The sequence below is a fragment of the Plecotus auritus genome, assembly GCF_963455305.1.
Source record: "Plecotus auritus genome assembly, chromosome: 2".
In the NCBI taxonomy this organism is placed as follows: domain Eukaryota; kingdom Metazoa; phylum Chordata; class Mammalia; order Chiroptera; family Vespertilionidae; genus Plecotus; species Plecotus auritus.
Genome location: NC_137771.1, coordinates 166,898,325 through 166,919,728, shown reverse-complemented (window position 1 = coordinate 166,919,728; position 21,404 = coordinate 166,898,325). Strand labels below are relative to the sequence as shown.

Genomic DNA, 21,404 nt, shown 5'->3' with positions numbered 1-21,404 from the left:
CCTATCTGGGGAAAAAAAATCTGTGGCAGGCAGGTAGACACAGTAGCAGAGCAAGGACTATGGGCCAGGTACAGAGGTCACCAGAGCAGAAAGCCCCAGGTGCCTGGCGACAGACAATTGGAGGGTGGGACCTCACCCCCAGGGTGACCTTTCCTCCCCTAGCAAATCAATGGTCCTGCAGTTTGGACCCCCTAACCTTCCCTTCCTAGAGATAAGCTCTAGGCCTCAGTTGTATTTCAGCCCAAGGCCTAGAAAAGCAACAAAACCAGACTGCAGGCCCCCATGGCTGACCTCAGGACCAGCTGCACTGAATAATGACCCCCTGCCCAGGCACCAACCAATCAATCAGTGGAGACCTAGACTCTGAGAGGGCACACCCGGAAAATTGCTGAATATTCTATTGAGATCATCCCTTGGGATCACCCCTAAAATCTCCACCCTTAGGACAGAGGACCCAGCTTGCTCTCCCTTCCTCCTCCTATCTCCCCTTTCCCTCCCCCAGGCATTACCATTACCTTCCTTACTCCCAAGCTCCAAAGGCCCTTCCTCCACCGCTGTAACTTGTTTCCTAAGCCCATCTCACCTACAAATTACTTCTTCCACCTCTGTGATTTTATAAATAAACTAGAGGCCTGATGCTCGAAATTCGTGCAAGGGGCTTGGCCCTCACAACTGCAGCGGCTTGCCTCAGCACTCGCAGCCCCAGCTACTCCAGAAGGACGTCCAGAAGGTCGTTCATCTGTTGGGTCTAATTAGCATATTACACTTTTATTATTATAGATATGGAGTCTTGGCTCTGAATTCTTTCCTATCCAGACTCAAGTATGGAGGTTGCTGAACCCAGGTGCGGTCTGACCCCACCCATCTAACAACTGGTGCAGTTCCCACAGCCTATCCAAGGAGCAACCCAAACTACGCCACAGTGATCAAAGAAAGGCAGGGTTTATTAAGGCAAAAACCACAAAATGTAATTTTTTCTTGCAAATGAAGGATTTCTGGCTAGTTAACAGGGTGAGATTAGTCCAATATGCAAACTAGGGTGTTTCAAAACTCCAAAGAGGTTAAGTCCACTTATGTCCATGTAACAGTTGTTCCTATGATGGGGAAAAAGAGACATTTTTGGGGGGGCTAGCAATCTGAATTTGTGCTATTAATCTAATGCACATTCTTGTTAGCCTATAGTCTAGCCACTGCCCCTTTAATAATCTGGTCCTGCAAGACCTGTTTACCCAAAATACTACTCCCATTTTAGAGAGGCCATAAACCATCCCCAGACAGAGTTATCAGTGCTGGTGCCAGGCCAGGCCTTTAGTTGTGGTCTCAAGGCCCCAGCACATGGGGCTCTTTAAGAACTTGCAAAGGGGACCGAAAAACGCTTATTTGGGAGACAAAGGGCTAGAAAGATATAAAAAGGGAAAGCTTCCTCCATGTTTTTGCTCATAATTTGAGAGACATCTTTCTCTGAGCCCACTGGCATAATAAACAGTGTAACTCCATTTCTCTAAGTGTTGCTTGGTTTTTCTCTGGTCTTCTGTAACACCAGTATGTTTATGGCTCAGCCTGGATCTGAGTTTAGTGGCAGGTTTAGCAACGTATCAGTAGCTCTGAGAACAGAGGCACCAATGTCCATGGGCCCCATTTCCTTAATTGTCTCCTGACTCTTTTTAAGTGACTCAGCAATGTTTATTCCATTTTATTTTTTCTATTATCATTAATATTCTGTATACCTACCCAAATTTTTTATTTGCTATTTCCTATTTTTTTCTGGTTGTACTGACCTAGACTTGGCCTGAGAGCTTTAAAAAAATTTTTTTTGAGATACAATTTACATGTAATGAAATGCACTCATTTGGTGTGTTGTTCAGTGAGCTTTGATCGTGTCTCTTGGCACTCTCCACCTGGGTGACAAAGGGGAAAGCAGTTACCCATCACCTTCCAGCCCCATTTGGTTAAGAGTAGCCCCATAGGCATTAACTCCTCCCATATTTTCAGACTGCACACATTTGAGTGCAAAACTTCCAAATGTCCAAGCCAAAGCAATAGAGAAACTCAGGACCAACAGCAGTCAAAGGTGCCGGCCCAGGCAGGGTGCTGCTGTCAGGTTCTACCTGTGTGAAACAGGTCAGCTGGATTAGCATAGGTCAGCTGTTTACCCACAGAATGCTCCAGAATTCTACATAGCAAGCTGGTTGGAAATGGGATTGGTTGGAAATGGGATGGATGAGAGGCTAAGTCCTCTTCACCCCGTGCCTTGGTTCTATCATTGTGCTCCCCTGAGGTGCATTCAGCTGTGGTTAGGGAGACACTGTCCACCATGGCTACCAGGAGCCCACTCTGTGAAGAGGGTGAGATGGAGAGGTGGGCATGCATTCAAGAGTGGCCTTGTGAACTGAGTCCTCTCCAAAATATGTCCACTACATATGATGGCCCATTCCTGCAATGGCATGACTGAGACTAAGGAGGGATAACTCCAGGTGCTAAAACAAAACTTGGGATTAGAACAGAAGCAGGCAGCCCATAAAGCTCACAAGTATCTACTGCCCAATAGTCAACCCTCCAACTACTTTCTTCCCTCCCCCACGCTGCTTACTGCTCTCTTTAGGACAGTGTGTGGTTTGCCCCACCCCATCACTCTAAGAAACTGACTGAGCTCAGGAGCTTCTTCAAATCGTATCACCATAACCAAACCTTGTGCTTTTATTTAATTATGCCTGCTGGAAACTCAAGTAAGAGGAAGTTGGAAGGGGAATGCCGCCTCTGTGACAGACTTTAAAGTACAACTGAGCAATTTGACAGCATTTTGAGCTACCCAAACGAGAACATCTCAGAAGTGGGTCCTCCTACTTTGACTTTCAACACAAGAGAAAAGAGAAATTGTTCTTCAGCGTAAGTAAATTTACTATTATCTTAATATGGGATAGCTTGTTATGTCTTTTTTCTTCTCCTTTTATTGATAGATGATTTTTCTGTTGATTTATTTTTTGTGAAGAGGTATTTAAGAATTGAGACACTTGTTTTTCTACGTTAAGAAAGAAGTCGTTTCCAGTACTATGTTGAATAAAAGTGATGAAGGCCAGCAGCCCTGTCTTGTTCTGATCTTAAGGGAAATGCTTTTACTTTTTGCCCATTGAGTATGATGTTGGCTATGGGCTTGTCATTTATGTCCTTCTTAATGTTGAGGTATCATCCCTTAATTCCCACTTTACTGAGAGTTTTTATCATAAGTAGGTACTGGATTTTATTAAGTGTTTTTTTTCTGCATCTAGTGATATAATCATGTGATTTTTAACCTTTATTTTGTTCTTGTGATGTATCATGTTTATTGATTTGTGAATATTGTACCAACCTGTATCCCCAGAATGAATCCTACTTGAACATGTAGTATGATCTTTTAAATGTATTGCTGGATCTGGTTTGCTAATTTTTTTTGAGGATTTTAGCATCTATGTTCATTAGAGATATTGACCTATAATTTTCTTTCCTTATAGTGTCTTTATCTGGTTTTGGAATTAGAATAATGCTGGCCTTGTGAAATGAGCTTGGAAATTTTCCTGCCTCTTGAATTTTTTTGGAATAGTTTGAAAAGGATAGGTGTTAATTCTTCTTTGAATGTTTGATAAAATTCACCTGTGGTCTAGGACATTTGTTTACTGGAATTTTTTTTTACTGCTTCAATTTCATTAGTTGTAATCAGTATATTCAGGTTTTCTGATTCTTCCTGACTCGGTTTTGAAAGATTGTATGTTTCTAGGAATTTATCCATTTCGCACAGGTTGTCCAATTTGTTGGCATATAATTGTTCATATTATTTTCTTACAATTCTTTATATTTCTGGTGTGTAAGTTGTTATTTCTCCTCTTTTGTTTCTGCTTTTATTTATTTGGGTCCTCTCTCCTTTTTCTTGATGAATCTGGTTAGTCTCTGTATCATTTATTTACTTCTGCTCGATCTTTATTATTTTCTTCCTTCTACTTACTCTGGGCTTTGTTTGTTGTTATTTTTCTAGTTCTTTTAGGTGTTGTAGGTTTAGATTGTTTATTTGAGATTTTTCTTACTTTTTTTTTTTTTATCCTCACCTGAGAAGTGAGGATATTTTTTCCATTGATTCTAGAGAGAGTGGAAGGGAGGGGTGAAAGGGGAGAGAAACATCTATGTAACACATCAATTGGTTGCCTCCCACATGTGCCCCAACTGGGGCAGGGATTGGAACCTGCAAGCATCAGGTGTGCAGGCTGATGCTCTAACCGTTGAGGTACTCTGGCCAGGGCTTTTCTTGCCTTTTGAGATAGGCCTGTAGTGCTAAGAACGTCCCTCTTGGGACTGCTTTCACTGTACCCCATAGATTTGGGGTTGTTGTCTGTTCATTTTCATTTGTTTCCAGGTAACTTTTGATTTCTTCCTTGATCTCATTGTTAATACATTCATTGTTTAATAACATGTTATTTAGCCTCCATGTGTATGAATGTTTTTTTTAGGGGTTATTATTATTATTATTATTATTTTTTATAATTTCTAGCTTTATACCATTGTGCTCAGAGAAGATACTTAATATAATTTCAATCTTCTTGAATTTATTAAGACTTATTTTGTGTCCTAACACGTGATCTATCTTTGCAACTATTCCATGTGCACTTGAGGAAAACGTATATTCTGCTTCTTTGGGGTGAAATATTCTATAAATATCAAGTAAATCTACCAAATCCAGCATGTCATTTGCCTTATTTTTTGTCTGGAATATCTATTCACTGATGTCAATGGGGTGTTCAAACCCCCTACTAAGACTGTATTGCTAACAATCTCTTCCTTAATGTCCACCAAGATTTTCTTTATATATTTATATGCTCCTATGTTGGGTGCATATATGTATACAAGGATTATATCCTCTGTTGGACCAATCCTTTTAGTATTATGTAGTGACCTCCTGAGCAGATGATGTTTTATTGAGTTGTACACTTGAAACTTGTATGGTTTTACAAGCCAATGTCACCACAATCTATACTAATAAAAGGGTAATATGCTAATTAGACCAGATAGACCGGACGTCTTCTGGCAAAGCCGGGACCCGGGTGGCGCTGCCCGGTGTCCCGGGTGCCTGTCTGGGCAAAGCCTCCCGGAGGAGGGAAGCCTGGATCCTGGGTGCAGGGGCCAAGGCAGAGGCAGTTAGGGGCAATCAGGCAGGCAGGCAGGTGAGCAGTTAGGAGCCAGCAGTCCCGGATTGTTAGAGGGTCATCCCCCAAGGGGTCCTGGATTGCAAGAGAGTGCAGGCCAGGCTGAGAGACCCCTCCCACCCCCATGCATGAATTTCATGCACCGGGCCTCTAGTACATTCAATAAAAAAGTAGTTTCATAACTTAAGTAGTGCTCTGGAGAAAATGTACCCTCACTGGTGGTCTGTGTCTCTCAGTATATTCTGAAAAGTACCTGAACTTTCATGGGTTGGCCATTATAGTTCTCTGTATTTCTAACTAAGTCTTGATCATTCCTAGTTAGCAGAGAGCCATTTCATGGGAGAGCTGTGGTTGGCTCTTAGAACATATACAAGGCAAGATCACGTCCCCAGAATCCACCCAATCTGTACTGTGAACTCACCATCATGCCTGGGGTAGGGGAGGCTCAGATTAGGATCCCGAAATTATTTTAAGCAGGCAATTAGAGAGTTTTACAAGCCACACTGGACTGTCCTTCCTTCCTGGGTGACTTTTATTTTCTTCTTTTTCAGGGTGTCAGAATAAATCCACAATCTTTTATATTCAGGATTTTAAAGACCTGGGTACATCATCAGCCTCTCCTCAGTGTGTTTTGCAATTGAGTCCTCTGTGTGAGGCAACTGAATTATCTTCAGCACAGGCCTGGGACTCTCTTGGGAGGGGCCCAGTTCTCACTTGGTGGAAAATTGTTTGCTTTCGTTTTTCATTGTAAGGAGCAGAAGCCATGGGTCAAAGGAAGAGGAAAACACTACCCTCCAGGTGCTCATACCTCAAGCTCTTTCAGTATTTGGTGCTGGCTGGTCTTTTTTGCTTCTCTTCAGGTAAGCAACTTGACTGAGTCCATTGTTTCAGGGCTTAGAGAAATGACGATCTTTCTAATTTGAAGATGGAAAGAAAGCAGTTGAGGTGTATAATCTTCCTTATGTTAAAATTTTCCCTTAATGTTTATTTTTATGCTTTAGGTGTTGATGCCCTTTGTGCACACTGGCATCTGACATTAAGTGGTATCATATTTAGAATAAAATTAATTTTTTAGTTATTTTTAACTTACTACATAGGTATTTCATGTGTGTTCTACAAAGAATATTTTATCTTCTGGAGGCTTTTGTTTCATCTTAGGTGCTAGATTTAGGGGACTATTGGGAAGGGTGGGACTCATCCTAGCAATAGGAAGGCTCCAACTCTATTTTTATCTATCTCTCTATCTATCTATCTATCTATCTATCTATCTATCTATATTTATTTTAGAGAGAGAAAGGGAGAAGGATAGAGAGATAGAAACGATGAGAGCGAAACATCATTCAGCTTCCTCCTTCAGGCCCCCCACTGGGGATAGAGCAGGCATGTGCCCTGACCTAGAATCAAACCATGACCTCCTGGTTCATGTGTTGACTCTCAACCAGTGAGCCACACTGGCCAGGCCCAACTTTTTATTTTTATTTTTTTTTAATATATTTTTATTGATTTCAGAGAAGAAGAGGGAGAGACAAAAACATCAATGATGAGAGTCATTGATGGGCTGCCTCCTCCATGCTCTATACCAGGGGTCCTCAAACTTTTTAAACAGGGGTCCAGTTCACTGTCCCTCAGACCGTTGGAGGGCCGGACTATAGTTTAAAAAAAAAAACTATGAACAAATTCCTATGCGCACTGCAGGCCCGGGAAGAGTCAGCTGCTAAGCAGGACAGGCAGTGGCACCCGGCGGGCCGGATAAATGTCCTCAGCGGGCCGCATGTGGCCCGCGGGCCATAGTTTGAGGATGCCTGCTCTATACCAGGGATCAAGCGCGCAACCCAGGTATTCGCCCCAAGTGGGATTTGAACCGTGACCTGGTTCATAGGTCCACACCTAACCACTGAGACATGTCCGCTGGGCCCAGCTTTATTTTTAAAGTCAAAGCAATAGATTTGCTTTCTGCTGAGCAGTATAGTATCTGGTCTCCCCAACATAAAGAGAAGGCTTTGGCTCCCACAGTTTGCCAGTCTACAAAGAGCCGAATATCAGAAGTCCTTGTGTTAAGAGCTCTTACTTAAAACCTGTCTGCACTGTGGGTATTGCCCAGAATGTCTAAGTTGGAAGGGAGAGAAAGAAAGGGAAGGAAAAAGAAGTTAGGGTACACAGATTACTTGACTATCTATCTATCTATCTATCTATATATATATAAAAAGAGGCAATATGCAAATTAGGCCAGGACACCATAACGGGTCACGACTGGACAGGAGGAGGTTGTGTGCGCAAGTGAGACCCAGAGCAGAGACGGAGACAGAGACAGGGGTCTGGAGCGGACACGGACAAGGACAGGGGGACCGGCCCACAGCATCCATGGCTGAGCGCAGGCCCAGAGAGGAAAGGGCGGGCCCGCCTGCAGCTTCCGCAGCCGTTTGCCCGCCTGCCCGCAGCCTCCACTGCCGTTTGCAGGCCAAGAGAGGAAAGGGTGGGCAGATGGGTCCACCCACAGCCTCCGCAGACAAGCGCAGGCTGCAGTTGAGCGCAGGCCCAGAGTAAAACGTTGACAGCAAGTCCTTTGGGGCATTAGAGGCCCACAGAATGATCATTTTCTTTTCTATGAAACACATAACTCTGACACACTATTTACAATTAAATATCTGACACACTATTTACAATTAAATAAGTTCCATATATTTTGACATTTTACAGCCCTGGAAAGTTACATATAATGATCAGCAAAGTGAGAAGATGAAAAAAATTTTACGCTTTTAAAGATGTAACTAATTTCTGTCTAGAAGACACACCAATTCAAAAAGTGATGGTTTTATTGTCCTATAGGACATTAGCCAGATTGTATCTAATTTAGTAGTTTTACTTCAGGCTTTCATCTTTGGCAATCTCCTTTGAACAGCATTATCATCCTGCCAGTCTTTTCACTGAGTTAAACAGAACTTTTGCACCTGCTATTATGTATTTGAATAAGAATTATGTTTTTAACACGTGCAAAATTTTGTTTTGACAAAATAAAACAAAAGATCATTTGATTCTTCCCGGGAACATAGGAAAGCACAAACTTGAATCATTGGTGTGGCTTAGGCTAGTTTTCCAAATATTGTTAATAAAATTCATGTAGGGATCTTCACGGAGCCAAGAATTCTTTCAGGCCTACATATTCAGCATCTCCAAGGAGGAGGCCTGTTATTCTGTGTTTTGTTTTGTTTTTTAATACTTACCAGAGGATATTTTTTCACTGCTTTTTAGAGAGAGTGGACTGGAGGGAAAGGAAGAGGGAGAAGGAGAGGGCCTGCTAGCGGCCGAGGGCAGGCCCTCACCAGCAGTCCCACCTCTGATCATGAGCCGAAGAGAAAACACCTTTTCTGACCACTCATTGGCTAAGCTTCCTGTACGCTACTCGCAGTGTTCTTGGTAACTTGCCTAAAAAGAATCAAGAAGGTGATCTAGAGTTTTTTCCACCTCACTGCTGGAGGAAAAAAATGAAGGTCCACTGCTGGAGGGCTAAGAAATGTCATATCCTGCCCTAGCTGGTTTTGCTCAATGGATAGAGCCTCGGCCTGCCGACTGTAGGGTCCAGGTTCGCTTCTGATCAAGGGCATGTACCTAGGTTACAGGCTTCTCCCTGGCCGGGGCCCAGGTCAGGGCTCATGCAGGAGGCAACCAATCGAAGTGTCCCTCTCACATTGATGTTTCTCTCTGTCTTTCCCTCTCTCTTCCACACTCTCTAAAAATCAATGGAAAAATATCCTCAGGTGAGGATAAAAAAAAAGAAAGAAAGAAAGAAAGAAAGAAATGTCATATCCTATAAAAGACACATCTTGAAAATGCCTAAAGAAAGTTTGTCATTTTTTCATGGTGAAGGGACTGGACTCTGTGTTGATGAAAACACCTTGGCAGTTGCAGCAGCCGGCAGTGGCAGCAACAGTGGGGTGAAGGGGGCGGCACCTTCTCCTGATCAGCCAGGTTGCCTCCTGCAGAGGGAGGCCTACTGACAGCTTAGGCCTGCGGGGAGCGGGCCTAAGCCATCAGTAGGACATCCCCTGAGGGCTCCTGGACTGTGAGAGGGTGCAAGGTTGGCTAAGGGACCCACCCCTCCATGCACAAATTCTGTGCAGCAGGCCTCTAGTTTTACATATATTGCACAGTTATATTACGTTTCCAACAGTTACAATTTTCTTCTGGGAAGTTGGGAAAGGACTCCCAAATTAGTCTTAGAGAGTCTAAATAAGTTTCAAAATATTTAGAAGGAAATTTGTACAGGCTTCCTAGGTGTGTGTGAGTGTGTGTGTATTGTGTGTATGTGACATAGAGAAACAATAAAAAAAGATAATATAAAAAGATCATTAACAATAAATTTAATAAAATTAAAAATGTATATTAAAAATAATAGCAGCAAAAAAAAAACACCCACACATTAAAATGAAAACCAAGGCTTTAGCAATTATTCCAGAAAATTCATCATAGGCAAAAGGAAGACAATCTTTGAGCTAAAGAAAGACATTTAGGAAAGCACCTTATTCTATAGCAGTGATTTTCAACCATTTTCATCTCATGGCACACATAAATTAATTATATTAACATTCTGTGGCACACCAAAATATGTAATGTATTTGTTGCCAATCTGACCAAAATATAGGTGTAATTTTGATTCATTCACACCAGACTATTGTTGTGTTGTCTGTTGTCATTGTTTTATTTGGCAATCTAAGGGAAAAGAGGTCAGTGCCCCTGACTAAATAGTCCTGATTATTTAGTATTGCATGTTTTAAAAATTCTTGTGGCACACTGGTTGAAAATCACTGTTTTGTAGTTATATCCAGATTTTACTGTTGCTGTTCTGAGTCACAAATGAACCCATGAGCAAACAAACTCACAACAAGTGAAGAGCAGTGAAGTACCTGGTTCTGACTGTAAGAGCCCAAGATCAAGCAGACCAGGATGGGCTGGGACAATTGGGCAGATGGGAGATAGGTGATGGTGCGAGAATTCTATGTGGGGCAACAGTATGGACAAAGGCACAAAAATTAGCATGAATCTGACACATGCATTCATTCCTTTATTTAACCATTTATTAATTCAACAAACACTGAACATCTCCTAAGCACAGACCCTTTTCTCAGTCTTGGGGACAAGTTATGAGCAAAATTGACATAGCTTTTGCTTTCATGAAATTTATGGTCATTAGGAAGAAAATGAAAATTAATCAAATAATCATTCAGTTGAAGGTATGACAAACAAACGCTGTCTTTCCTTGCCAGAAGGGAGAGTGGTGAGAGCGAACTGGGGAGAACGCAGAAGAAAACAGAAAAAGAAACCAAGGAACGAGAAACTGAAGGGGTGGGGACCCGTGGGGATAGAGACCAGGCTCCATAAGGGCTTGATGGCCACAGTCAGGAATCTGAGTGTTATTTGGAGGGCACCCGGAAGCCATGGAAGGGTTTTGAGCAGGGGAGTGACATGGTCTATACCAGTGCTGCTCACACTTTCATTTTGCATACCAATTACCTGGGGCCTGTTAAAATGCCCTTTCTAGCACAAGGGCCTAAGTATAGAAGCTGTCCTGGTGGAATTTCCAAAATGCTCAGAAGATTTTTGGTTCCTCTTTTCAGTCTGGTTCTGCCTCAACATAGGCATCTTATAAGGCAACCTCACATAGTTAAGTCACTGACCTTTAGAAATACTTACACTTCTCAGTGGACAAAAATTTCTTAAGAACCATCATTGAAATTAGCTCATTTTCACCAACATCAGCATCATGGCAGAGTGAGAAGACTTCTTTGTTTCTCTCCTTAAATTTACAAGTCAGACAACTATAACTCAACAAAGGATCCCTTACTCAACACACAAAGTCTTCCTGAGAGGTCCATGCATCTGAAGGTGGGTTTATTGGAATGAGTAGGGAAGGTGGGATGGGGGGAAGGACAGAAACTAAAGAACAGTGGCTAAAGAAGATGGTTCGGCACCCACCATAGCTCCAGTGAGCACAGTAGTGGCAGATAAGTCAGGCCGCAGCCCTCACATAACAGCCTGGAGCAGTGGTTGGCAAACTCATTAGTCAACAGAGCCAAATATCAACCGTACAATGATTGAAATTTCTTTTGAGAGCCAAATTTTTTAAACTTAAACTTCTTCTAACGCCACTTCTTCAAAATAGACTCGCCCAGGCCGTGGTATTTTGTGGAAGAGCCACACTCAAGGGGCCAAAGAGCCGCATGTGACTCGCGAGCCGCAGTTTGCCGACCACTGGCCTGGAGCATAAGAGGAGCAGAGGCTGTATCCCTCCCTTCTCCCATTGCCGCAGAGTCCAGTAGAGGTGGCTGGGATGCTTAAACAGCACAACAGGCTGGCAGCCATTGCTGACAGGAAGGCAGAGCTGTGAAATCACGAACTTGCCTCCCTTGCCCCACCCATCACCACAGGCCCTGGTAGAGGTAGTGAAGACAACTCCAACAACACAATGGGGTCAGCTGCCATTAATAATGAGGAGGCAGTGATGGAAGCTAACAAAACTGGTTCTCCATTATTCTGTTCACCTTAACCAAGGTGAACAGGTCACAGAGGAGACACCCACCACTCCAGTGGTTCTGTGGCATTTTCCTCAATTTAAGCAATGTCACAGGTAAGAGAAAACAAAAACTTGTGCTATAGCACCATCTATGGGAAAACAAAAGAAAGTAACCTACCAAGCAACCTACTCCATTAAGAGCAAAACAGTATCTCAACAAGAAAAGCATTCCCTTCCTCGATTGCACAGACCTAGAAACATGAAGAACCATGAGCAATCAAGGTAACACGGAGGCACAGAAAGAAAATGAAAAGTCTCTAGAAACCAAACTCAAAGTCATGGAAGACTGCAATTTAAATGACAGAGAATTTGAGATTGCAGTTATGAAGAAACTCAAGGAAGTACAAGAAAGGCCACTTGATAAGCTCAGGAATAAAATTAATGAACAAAAAGAACACCTTCCCAAAGTAATTAAAATTATAAAAAAAGAACCAAATAGAAATTCTGAAGTTGAAGAACTCAATAAATGAGATGAGGAATGCATTAGAAAGCATTGGATATAGAGCCGACCAGATGGAACAGAGATTCAGGAAGCTCAAAGATAGGAGCCTAAAAATGAACCAGGAGGAAGGAGAAAGAGAACTAAGACCTACCATATGATCCAGCAATACCTTTTCTGGGTATCCTAATAATTTTAAAACAATTTTTTGGTAAAGATATATGTACCCTTATGTTCATTGCAGCTTTATTTACAACTAGAGGCCCAGTGCATGAAATTCGTGCACTGGTAGGGTTCCTAGCAGCTGCTGGCTGCCAGCCGGGGCCTCCCTCCCTTCCCCCAGTTGGCCTGCCCTTTGGTCAAACTCCTGGAAGAACTCTAGTTGAGGGGACAATTTGCATACTATGCTTTTATTATATAGGACAGCTAAGTCATGGAAACAACTTCCACAGATGACTAAAGAAGATGTGGAGAGAACCAAGATGGTGGTTTAGGTAAATGCCAGCACTTGCCACCTCCTACAACCACATCAAAATTACAACTAAAATACATTAAAAAATCATTCAGAACCACCTGAAATCTGGTTGAATGTAAGTCCTACAACTAGAAAAGTAAAGAAGAAAGCACATCAAGCCTAGTAGAAGGGGCAGAGGCACGGAATGGACTTGTCCAACAACCATGTGTGGTGTTTTTTTAATTGGGAGGGATACCTCCAAGGCCTCTGGTGAGAAGCAAGGGGCCCTAGCCCCACACCAGACCCCTCAGCCCAGAGTTCCAGAGCTGGGAAGAGACGTCCCTGTAACTTTGGGCTGTAAAAATCAGCAAGGATTGTGGCTGAATGACACAAAGGCTGCTGGAGTCTCAGATAGCTCCTCTTAAAAAACTGGCACATGTACTTACATGGTCCCACTTCCTCTGAGCTCCAGCACCAGGCAGCAACTTTGGGGGGCCCAGTGGCATACAGGGAGGACCTCGATAGTCTGGCATCAGGGCAGGAATGCGGTGGCAGCTTTCTCCCAGCTGAGGGTACTCACAGGGGACATTGTTCCTATGCTGGAACCTCCCCATCATGACAGAGCTGACTGGCAGCCATAGCTGAGTTTCCATCAGCATGGCTCACACTGTTTGCTCTGCCCTGGTGATTCCTTGAAATCCCACCCTATCCAATTTGCAGCCCCACCCAAGCTGTTTGCAGTGACTTTTCCATATGAATGGCCTGTCCTGGCTCAGGCTTCAGACTTTTCTAAAATCTATCAAACAAGCAGCAGCTGGTGTCAGCATGCCCAAACCTATCAATAAGAGGCCCAAGACCTGGCACTAGCAATAAAATGGTAATACGTACATATCTATCGACAATGCAATGTAAAAATCAAAATAAATGAACAAGAAATCTAATGAACAAAATAAACTGATGAATAAATTAGAATCTGAGGCATGGAAACATGGAACAGACTGAAAAATCCCAGAGGGAAGTGGGGAGGGAGGATTGGCAATAAATTAACCAAAGATATTGTATGCATATATGCATTACCTATGGACACAGACAATAGGGTAGTGAGGCGGAGTGGAATAGGGTGGAGAGGGTCAATGGAGGGAAAAAGGGGGACATCTGTAATACTATCAATAATAAAGATTTTTTTAAAGATATAGTACATGGATAATGGAATACTTAACCATAAAAAATGAGGTATTTTCATTTGTGACAATATGAATGAATCTTGAGATTATTGTGCTGAGTGAAATAAGTCAGATGAAAAAGTACAAGAAGTATATTATTTCACTCTTATGTAGAATATAAAACAAAAACAATAAATGCATAATAAACAAAAAAACAAAACTCATAGATACAACATAAACAACAGAATGGTGGTTACTAGTGCAGAAAGTGGGTGAGGGGAGGATGAAGAGGGTAAAGGGGATCAAATACCTGGGGATGGAAGGAGGCTAGACCTTTAGATGTCGTATTCTAAACTTGTACACCTGACATCTCTATGTTATTAACCAATGTTACCCCAATAAATTTGTTTTAAAAAATTAGCCCACTTTCAGTTAAGATCTCTCTTTTTACAAAATGTCAAAATCAGTTAGAAATCCTGGATTCTTTTTGGGAACAACTAACTTATTAGTTAGAACCCCTAGACATGGGCCTCCCCAGGGGGTCTGTTGGGTCTGGACATGGTACGGGGGGTCAGGGTGGGAGGCGGGGGCAGTTGTGAAAGAGCTTGGGGCTCAGAGGGACTCTGCACAGCATTGGAAAAGTGACCATGCCTTCTGAGTGAAAAATTTGTAAAATATCGTCTGAGAAGGGATTTTGGTGCTACTGATGAGTACTCAGGAGCTAACAAAGCAATGGAGTTTGGAGGCTGAAATGTTGGCATTTCTGGAATATACTGATGGAAAAATGGGTAGAATGTTTTAAATGCGGGCCCTCTAGCAAAACTAGGTTGTAGGGCAACTGCTGCATGGATGCAGATGGCAAGGAGAGATAAAGATGGATAGAGGTCTGTTTGGGGTAGCTGAAGCGGTCAGACATGGTCCAGAATGCTAACAAGGCCTTGTCTGGTGGGTGTGAAGGGAGTGATTTCTGTCTGAAGTCATGGGGTCAGTCCAGGGCTGGAAGGAAAAAGGACTCTGTTTCTCAAAGCAAAAGCATTTGGTGGTAGGGCCCAGCTGGGGTGCCAGCAGTGCTGGCTTACTTATCCTAGACCTGGGCCCTAAAGTTGAGGAAACCAGTAAAAAGGGGAGTGGCCTGAAAATCTTTGGCCAGAAAATGTGAAACTGGAGCAGTTTGCTTTCCGAGGTCTCGTTTCCTCCTCTGTAAAATAAGACCATCTGTACAAATGAATAATCATAAAAATCACTTGAAGATCTCACATGTCTTAACTATGACTTCCAGATTCCTATGGAGCCGAGTACATGTCTAACCTGTGGTGGGAGCTCATATACTAGGTTTCCTACAGCCCTTCTTCTAATGGGACTAGTGGACCATCTTCCTCACTGTTTGTCAAGAGATAAATGGGTAAAGAATTCATTATCATCATTATCTTATTCTCCTTCCTAAAATAGGAAGGAATTCTGGCACATGCTAAAACATGGATGAAACTTGAGCACATTATGCTAAGTAAGATAAGCCAGTCACAACAAGACAAATACTGCCCTGGCCAGTATGACTCAGTTCTCTCTCTCTCTCTCTCTCTCCCTGAAATCAATTTTTAGAAAAACAACACCAAAGGAGTGTATCATGCTAAGTGAAGTAAGTCTGTCAGAGAAAGACAAGTATCATATGATCTCATTTATATGTGGGATCTAAGTAACAAAATAAATTGACAAACGGAGTGGATCCAGAGATTCGAAGCATGAACAGAGTCCAGAATCTCAGAGGGAAGGTGGGTGGGTGGAAGGTAATCAACAAAGGACCTTGTTTGCATATACGCATGGCCCATGGACATAGACCATGGGGCAGTGAGGCCCTGGGGCAGGGGGAGGAGGGGAGGGTAGGAACGGGTGGAGAGGGTCAATGGGGGAAAAAAGGAGACATATGTAATACTTACAACAATAAAGAATTATTTTAAAAAGACAATCTGAAAAAGCTACATTCTGTATTATTCTAACTATATGACATTCTGGAAAAGGTAAAACTATGGAGGTGGTAAAGAAATCAGAGGTTGTCAGGGGTTAGGGGTGAAAATGGATGAAGAGACAGAACACAGAAGATATTTAGGGCAGTGAACTATTCTGTATGATGCTGTAATGGTTGATACATGTCATTGTAAGTTTGTCCAAATCCATAGAATGTACAATACCAAGAGTGAGCCTAACATAAGCAAGGATTTTGTGATAGTGATGTGTCCTTATACGTTCACAAGTTGAAACAAATGTACCATTCAGGTACAGAATGTTGATAATGGGGAAGCTAAGCATGTGTGGGGGACATGCTGTATAAGGTAAATCTCTGTACCTTCTGCTTAATATTGATGTGAATATAAAACTGCTCTAAAAAAAAAAAAAAAAAAAAAAAGCCCTGCTGGAGTGGCTCAGTGGATTGAGCATGGTCCCATGGACCAAGAGGTCCAGGTTCGATTCCTGATCAGGGCACATGCCCGAATTGCAAGCTTGATCCCCAGTGTTGGGCGTGCAGGAGGCAGCAATTGCTGTGTCTCTCTCATCAATGCTTCTATCTCTCCCTCTCCTTTCCTCTATGAAATGAATAAAAATACATTTTTTAAAAAAAACAACAACACACCAAATACTGCATGATTCCACTTCTATGCAGTACCTAAAGTTGTCAATTTCATAGAAACAAAACTGAGTGTTGGTTACCAGGGGTTAGAGAGCCGGGGCGGGGGTGGAGGGGGGTATTGTTGAATACGTTCAAAGTTTCAGATTTGCAAGATGAAAAAGTCCTGGAGATCTGTTTTACAACAATGTGAATATACTTAACACTATTGAACTGTGCTCTTAAAAATACTTACTATGGTCAATTTTATGGGGCAGTGAGGTCCTGGGGCAGGGGGCAGGCTGGATGAGGTCAATTTTAAAAATGAAGGAAAAAACAGCATTGGGAACCAAAAAAATCAAAATGAATTATTTGAATATGCTTAGCCACAAGATATAACATTGTTACTGCCAACTCTGAATTCCTGCTTGTGCAGGAATCTATATTTACTAAACATATGAAATCTTGTTCTATTTGCCTCTTCTTAGGCATCACCCAGGTGACCAAGCCGGTGAATGACAGGGCAGTACTATCCTGTGATTGCAACATTTCCACTGATGAACTGACAAGAGTTCGCATCTATTGGCAAAAAAATTATAGTGATATGGTGCTGAGTGTCTTATCCGGAAACGTGGAAGTGTGGCCCAAGTATAAGAACCGCACCTTAACGAACATCATCAGTAACCCTTTCATTGTGATCCTGGGTCTGCGTCCGTCGGATGAGGGCATATACACCTGTGTCATTCAGAAGCCTGAAAAAAAGGGGACTTACAAGTTGGGACACTTGACTAAGGTGATGTTAACGGTCACAGGTCAGTGGAATTTTCTGATTTACTTTAAGCCTGCAGACTCTTCATGCCCTTCGAGATATACTTCTATTAAATTAGGTGAAAATTTTCTCCAAAGGGATGTATCTCATTTTATTCCTTAGGGTTAAGTGAATCTCTACAGTAAACCCCAATTGGTTTCTCATTATGTCCTGGAAATATCTGTTAGTGTGCATTTCTTGCACTTTGACAATCCGAGTTTGTGACCATCATCTTGGGGCACTAGATTGACCCAAATGCCTTCTGAGTCATTAGGAGACACGTTTGATTTGATGTAACTATACTATTAACTGCTCTTGATCTGGTAATATATTTGTGTGAAAGTATGTTGAAAGGTATAAGAGCAATTGAGGCATAAATATTTTTCAAATAGTATTTGAATGTCTATAACTATGGCTATTGTACTATTATTATATGTACTAGAGGCCCAATGAACAAAATTCATGCAAGGGTCTTGACCCTTGAAGCCCTGGCTTCATCTGGAAGGTTGTATGGCTGTCCAGTCTAATTAGCATATTAGCTTTTATTATTATAGATTGTGTATTTGAAGCTCTCATCTAGCAGTCATTCCTACAAAGTTAGATGTTAGAGAACTGAAAGCATAATTTATGCCTGCCACAAGAAAGAAAATTAATTCATGAATCAAAGCCCTATTTATACATCTACTGCAAAGGGTAGGCATTTCTTATCTTGGGTAGAAAGGAGCTTGGACTCACAGGTGATAATACTAGAGGACACTGAGGTAGCCTGAGCCTCCTTGAGAAAGACAGCCTAGGCCAGTGGTCGGCAAACTCATTAGTCAACAGAGCCAAATATCAACAGTACAACGATTGAAATTTCTTTTGAGAGCCAAAATTTTTTAAACTTAAACTTCTTCTAATGCCACTTCTTCAAAATAGACTCGCCAAGGTGGTGGTATTTTGTGGAAGAGCCACACTCAAGGGGCCAAAGAGCCACATGTGGCTCGCGAGCCGCGGTTTGCCAACCACTGGCCTAGGCTGTGTCCTCATACTTAAAATGCAAACACATTTCTTCTTCTTTCTGGGTGGTTGAGCTTTTAATGGAAACCAACCCTCTTAATAAAAGATAATCCTGCCCTAACCGGTTTGGCTCAGTGGATAGAGCATTGGCCTGCGGACTGAAAGGTCCCAGGTTCAATTCCGGTCAAGGGCATGTACCTTGGTTGCGGGCACATCCCCAGTAGGAAGTGTGAAGGAGGCAGCTGATCAATGTTTTTCTCTCATCAATGTTTCTAACTATCTTTCTCCCTTCTTCTCTGTAAAAAATCAATAAAATATATTAAAAAATAAAAGATAATCCTATCTAATAAAGAGGGAATATGCTAATTGACCCTCACACCATCCCAAAGATGGGAGCACCCACGGCCAATAAGGAGAGAATATGCTAATTGACTGCCCCGCCCTCAAAGATGGCAGCGCCCACAGCCACAAGATGGCCACGCCCAGTCCCCTCAGCACCGCCGGGGTGGTAGGCGTGTGGCAAAGCCGGGCCCGCCCCCAGGCAGGCCCCACCGCTCTGCACCTGCCTCCAGAGTCCTCCAGTTCCCTCAGCCCCCCAGCCACCCAGGGCCAGCCTGAGGTGCAGGCAAGCCTTGGATGTTGGCTGCCCAGCTGCCCAGGGCCGCCCGAGGCTCAGGTAACCAGGGCCAGACGAGGCTTGCACTGCCAGCAGTGGCAGCAGCAGAGGTGTGATAGGGCATTGCTTTCCCCTGATTGCTGGGTCGCCTCCCACCCCTGAGGGTTCCTGGACTGTGAGAGGGGGCAGGCCAGGCTGAGAGACCCCCCCTCTAGTGCATGAATTTTCATGCACCAGGCCTCTAGTATTATAATAATTATGTATGGTGCCAGGTGGGTTTTAGATTTATTGGGGGGAATCACTTCTTAATTATACTGATGTCTCACTACTATGCTGTACACCTGAAACTAATATAATATTGAATGTCATGTATAATTGAAAACATACAAAAAGAAAATAAACAACAAAAAATATAATGGCCCTGGCCGGGTGGCTCAGTTGGTTAGACCATCGTCCTGTGCACCAAAAGTTGTGGTTTCCATCCCCCGTGGAGGGGAGGGGCATGTGGAAGGCAGCCAATCAATGTTTTCCTCTTACATCGATGTTCCTCTCTCTCTTTTTTCTTCTCTCTCTAAATTAATGAACATATCCTTGGGTGAGGATACAAAAATAGTATTTTAAAAGATAATGATAATGACTAAACTTGATAATAGACAATGTAGTAAATTCTTCATTGTTCTTCCCTGCTTTGGTCTTTAGCTGTGATCTGTAGTATCCAAATCACACCTAACATTTAGGAGGTAAGCCAAAGTTACATGGAATTGTCTTGAACCTCAGTCTGTGTATTTCCTACTTGTGGAGAGAGGAAATATAGGGTGGTGGGATTTGAGGAGTTCTAAGACGCCCACTTCTTCCAAAGTTCTGACCTGCATTGATTCCTGGGAGTTCCTGACATTATGTCCTCTTTTGCTAGTTTCAGCACACACACACCCACACACACACACATACTTCCCACCAAGATCCCTGTTAATAAGGAAAATGTGTTACCTAAAGGATGTGGCACCACAAATATATTAGTCTATATCAGTTCATTACATTAGATACATATTCCTCTAGCAGAATACCCAGAGAGTAGACCCAGGACATGCACACTTGGATAGAAAAGAGGCAGAGTTTCAGGGAGGACAAGCCCTACTAGCATATTACAGTGAGGGACCAAAGATAGCTAAACTGGCAACCTGAGAGTCCTGGGAGCCTCAGAAGAGGGGTGGGACACCAAAATCAGGTAAGGGAAGACAAAAGGGGAAACTTCACATGCTTAATTTGACCCAGAACCAATCCTGATGTTTCCAGTAGAGTCCACGAGAGCAGTGCTTCTCAGATGGGAATGTGCTTCTGACCAGAGGAGCTTGTTAAAATGCAAATTCAAATGAAGCAGGTCTCAGTGGGATCTGCAATGCTGCACTTCTAACAAGCTTCCAGATGATGCCTGTGTGGCTGCTGAGGACCACAGTTTGAGAAACAAGAAGTTAAACAGTCACTCAGTTGGTTAGGGTAACCAACTACCCTGTTTTGCTCAGGACTGGAGGGTCTCCTCAGTCCCTGGTTTTCATGGTAAAACTGGAAAAACCTCAGGCTAACCAGGGAAAGTTGGTTTCTCTACATTTGCCTAAGACTGCAAAATAATATAATACAGCACAGCACATATGAAAGCCTCCATTAACCAGTACAATGAGAAACTAATTGTACTAGTTAACAGAGTAACAGGTTAATGGATTTTAACCTTCTAAAACATGTGCACCTCTTCCTCTCCTAATATTTTTACCCTACCCATTAAGAATGTTGAAAACTTGGGTTGGTTGAATAAAATGAGAATCAGAGGAATACTTCTTTGATGGGGAGCTGTTATTCTAAACAGATGACCTTAGGAAAGGGATAGGAGACAGAGCTGAGGCTGTTCCAAGTTGAGCCAGAACTTGAAAAGATGATCCTATCTAATAAAATAGTAATATGCAAATTGACCGTCACTCCAACACACAAGATGGCTGCCCCTATGTGCTCAAAGATCCTGCCCCCATGTGGATACAAAATGGCTGCCACAAGATGGCCAACAGGGGAGGGCAGTTGGGAGGGACCAGGCCTAAAAGGGAGGGCAGTTGGTGATCAGGCCAGCAGGGGAGGGCAGTTGGGAGGGATCAGGCCTGCAAGGGAGGGCAGTTGGGGGCAATCAAGCCTGCAAGGGAGGGCAGCTGGGGGTGACCAGGCCAGCAGAGGAGGGAAGTTGGGGGCGACCAGGCCTGCAGGGAAGGGCACTTAGGGGCAAACAGGCTGGCAGGGGAGCAGTTAGGCATCAATCAGGCTGGCAGGGGAGTGGTTAGGGGGTGATCAGGCTGGCAGGCAGAAGCGGTTAGGGGCTATCAGGAAGGCAGGCAGGCAAGCAGTTGGGAGCCAGCAGTCCTGGATTGTGAGAGGGATGATCCTACCGGTAGGATCAGGCCTAAACAGGCAGTCGGACATCCCTTGAGGGGTCCCAGATTGGAGAGGATGCAGGCTGGGCTGAGGACACACATACCTCCCCCGTGCATGAATTTCGTGCACCAGGCCTCTAGTTATAGATTATAGTTGCTTTGCTCCAAGTTGTAAGGACCTG

General features: G+C 43.1%; 2 protein-coding genes across 2 annotated transcripts in view; one reads left to right on the top strand and one right to left on the bottom strand.

Annotated features, from left to right (window-relative positions):
• ADPRH (ADP-ribosylarginine hydrolase) overlaps nt 1-21,404 on the bottom strand; it is a 51,608-nt gene that overhangs the window by 11,927 nt on the left and 18,277 nt on the right. The window lies entirely within an intron of this gene.
• The window catches only part of CD80 (CD80 molecule), a 35,346-nt gene continuing 16,572 nt past the window's right edge, over nt 2,631-21,404 (top strand). Inside the window, exons 1-3 of the mRNA XM_080658355.1 lie at nt 2,631-2,886; nt 5,720-6,028; nt 16,880-17,203. Coding sequence (XP_080514481.1) covers nt 5,932-6,028; nt 16,880-17,203 — 421 coding nt within the window. The 5' untranslated portion in view covers nt 2,631-2,886; nt 5,720-5,931. The remainder of the gene's footprint in view (nt 2,887-5,719; nt 6,029-16,879; nt 17,204-21,404) is intronic.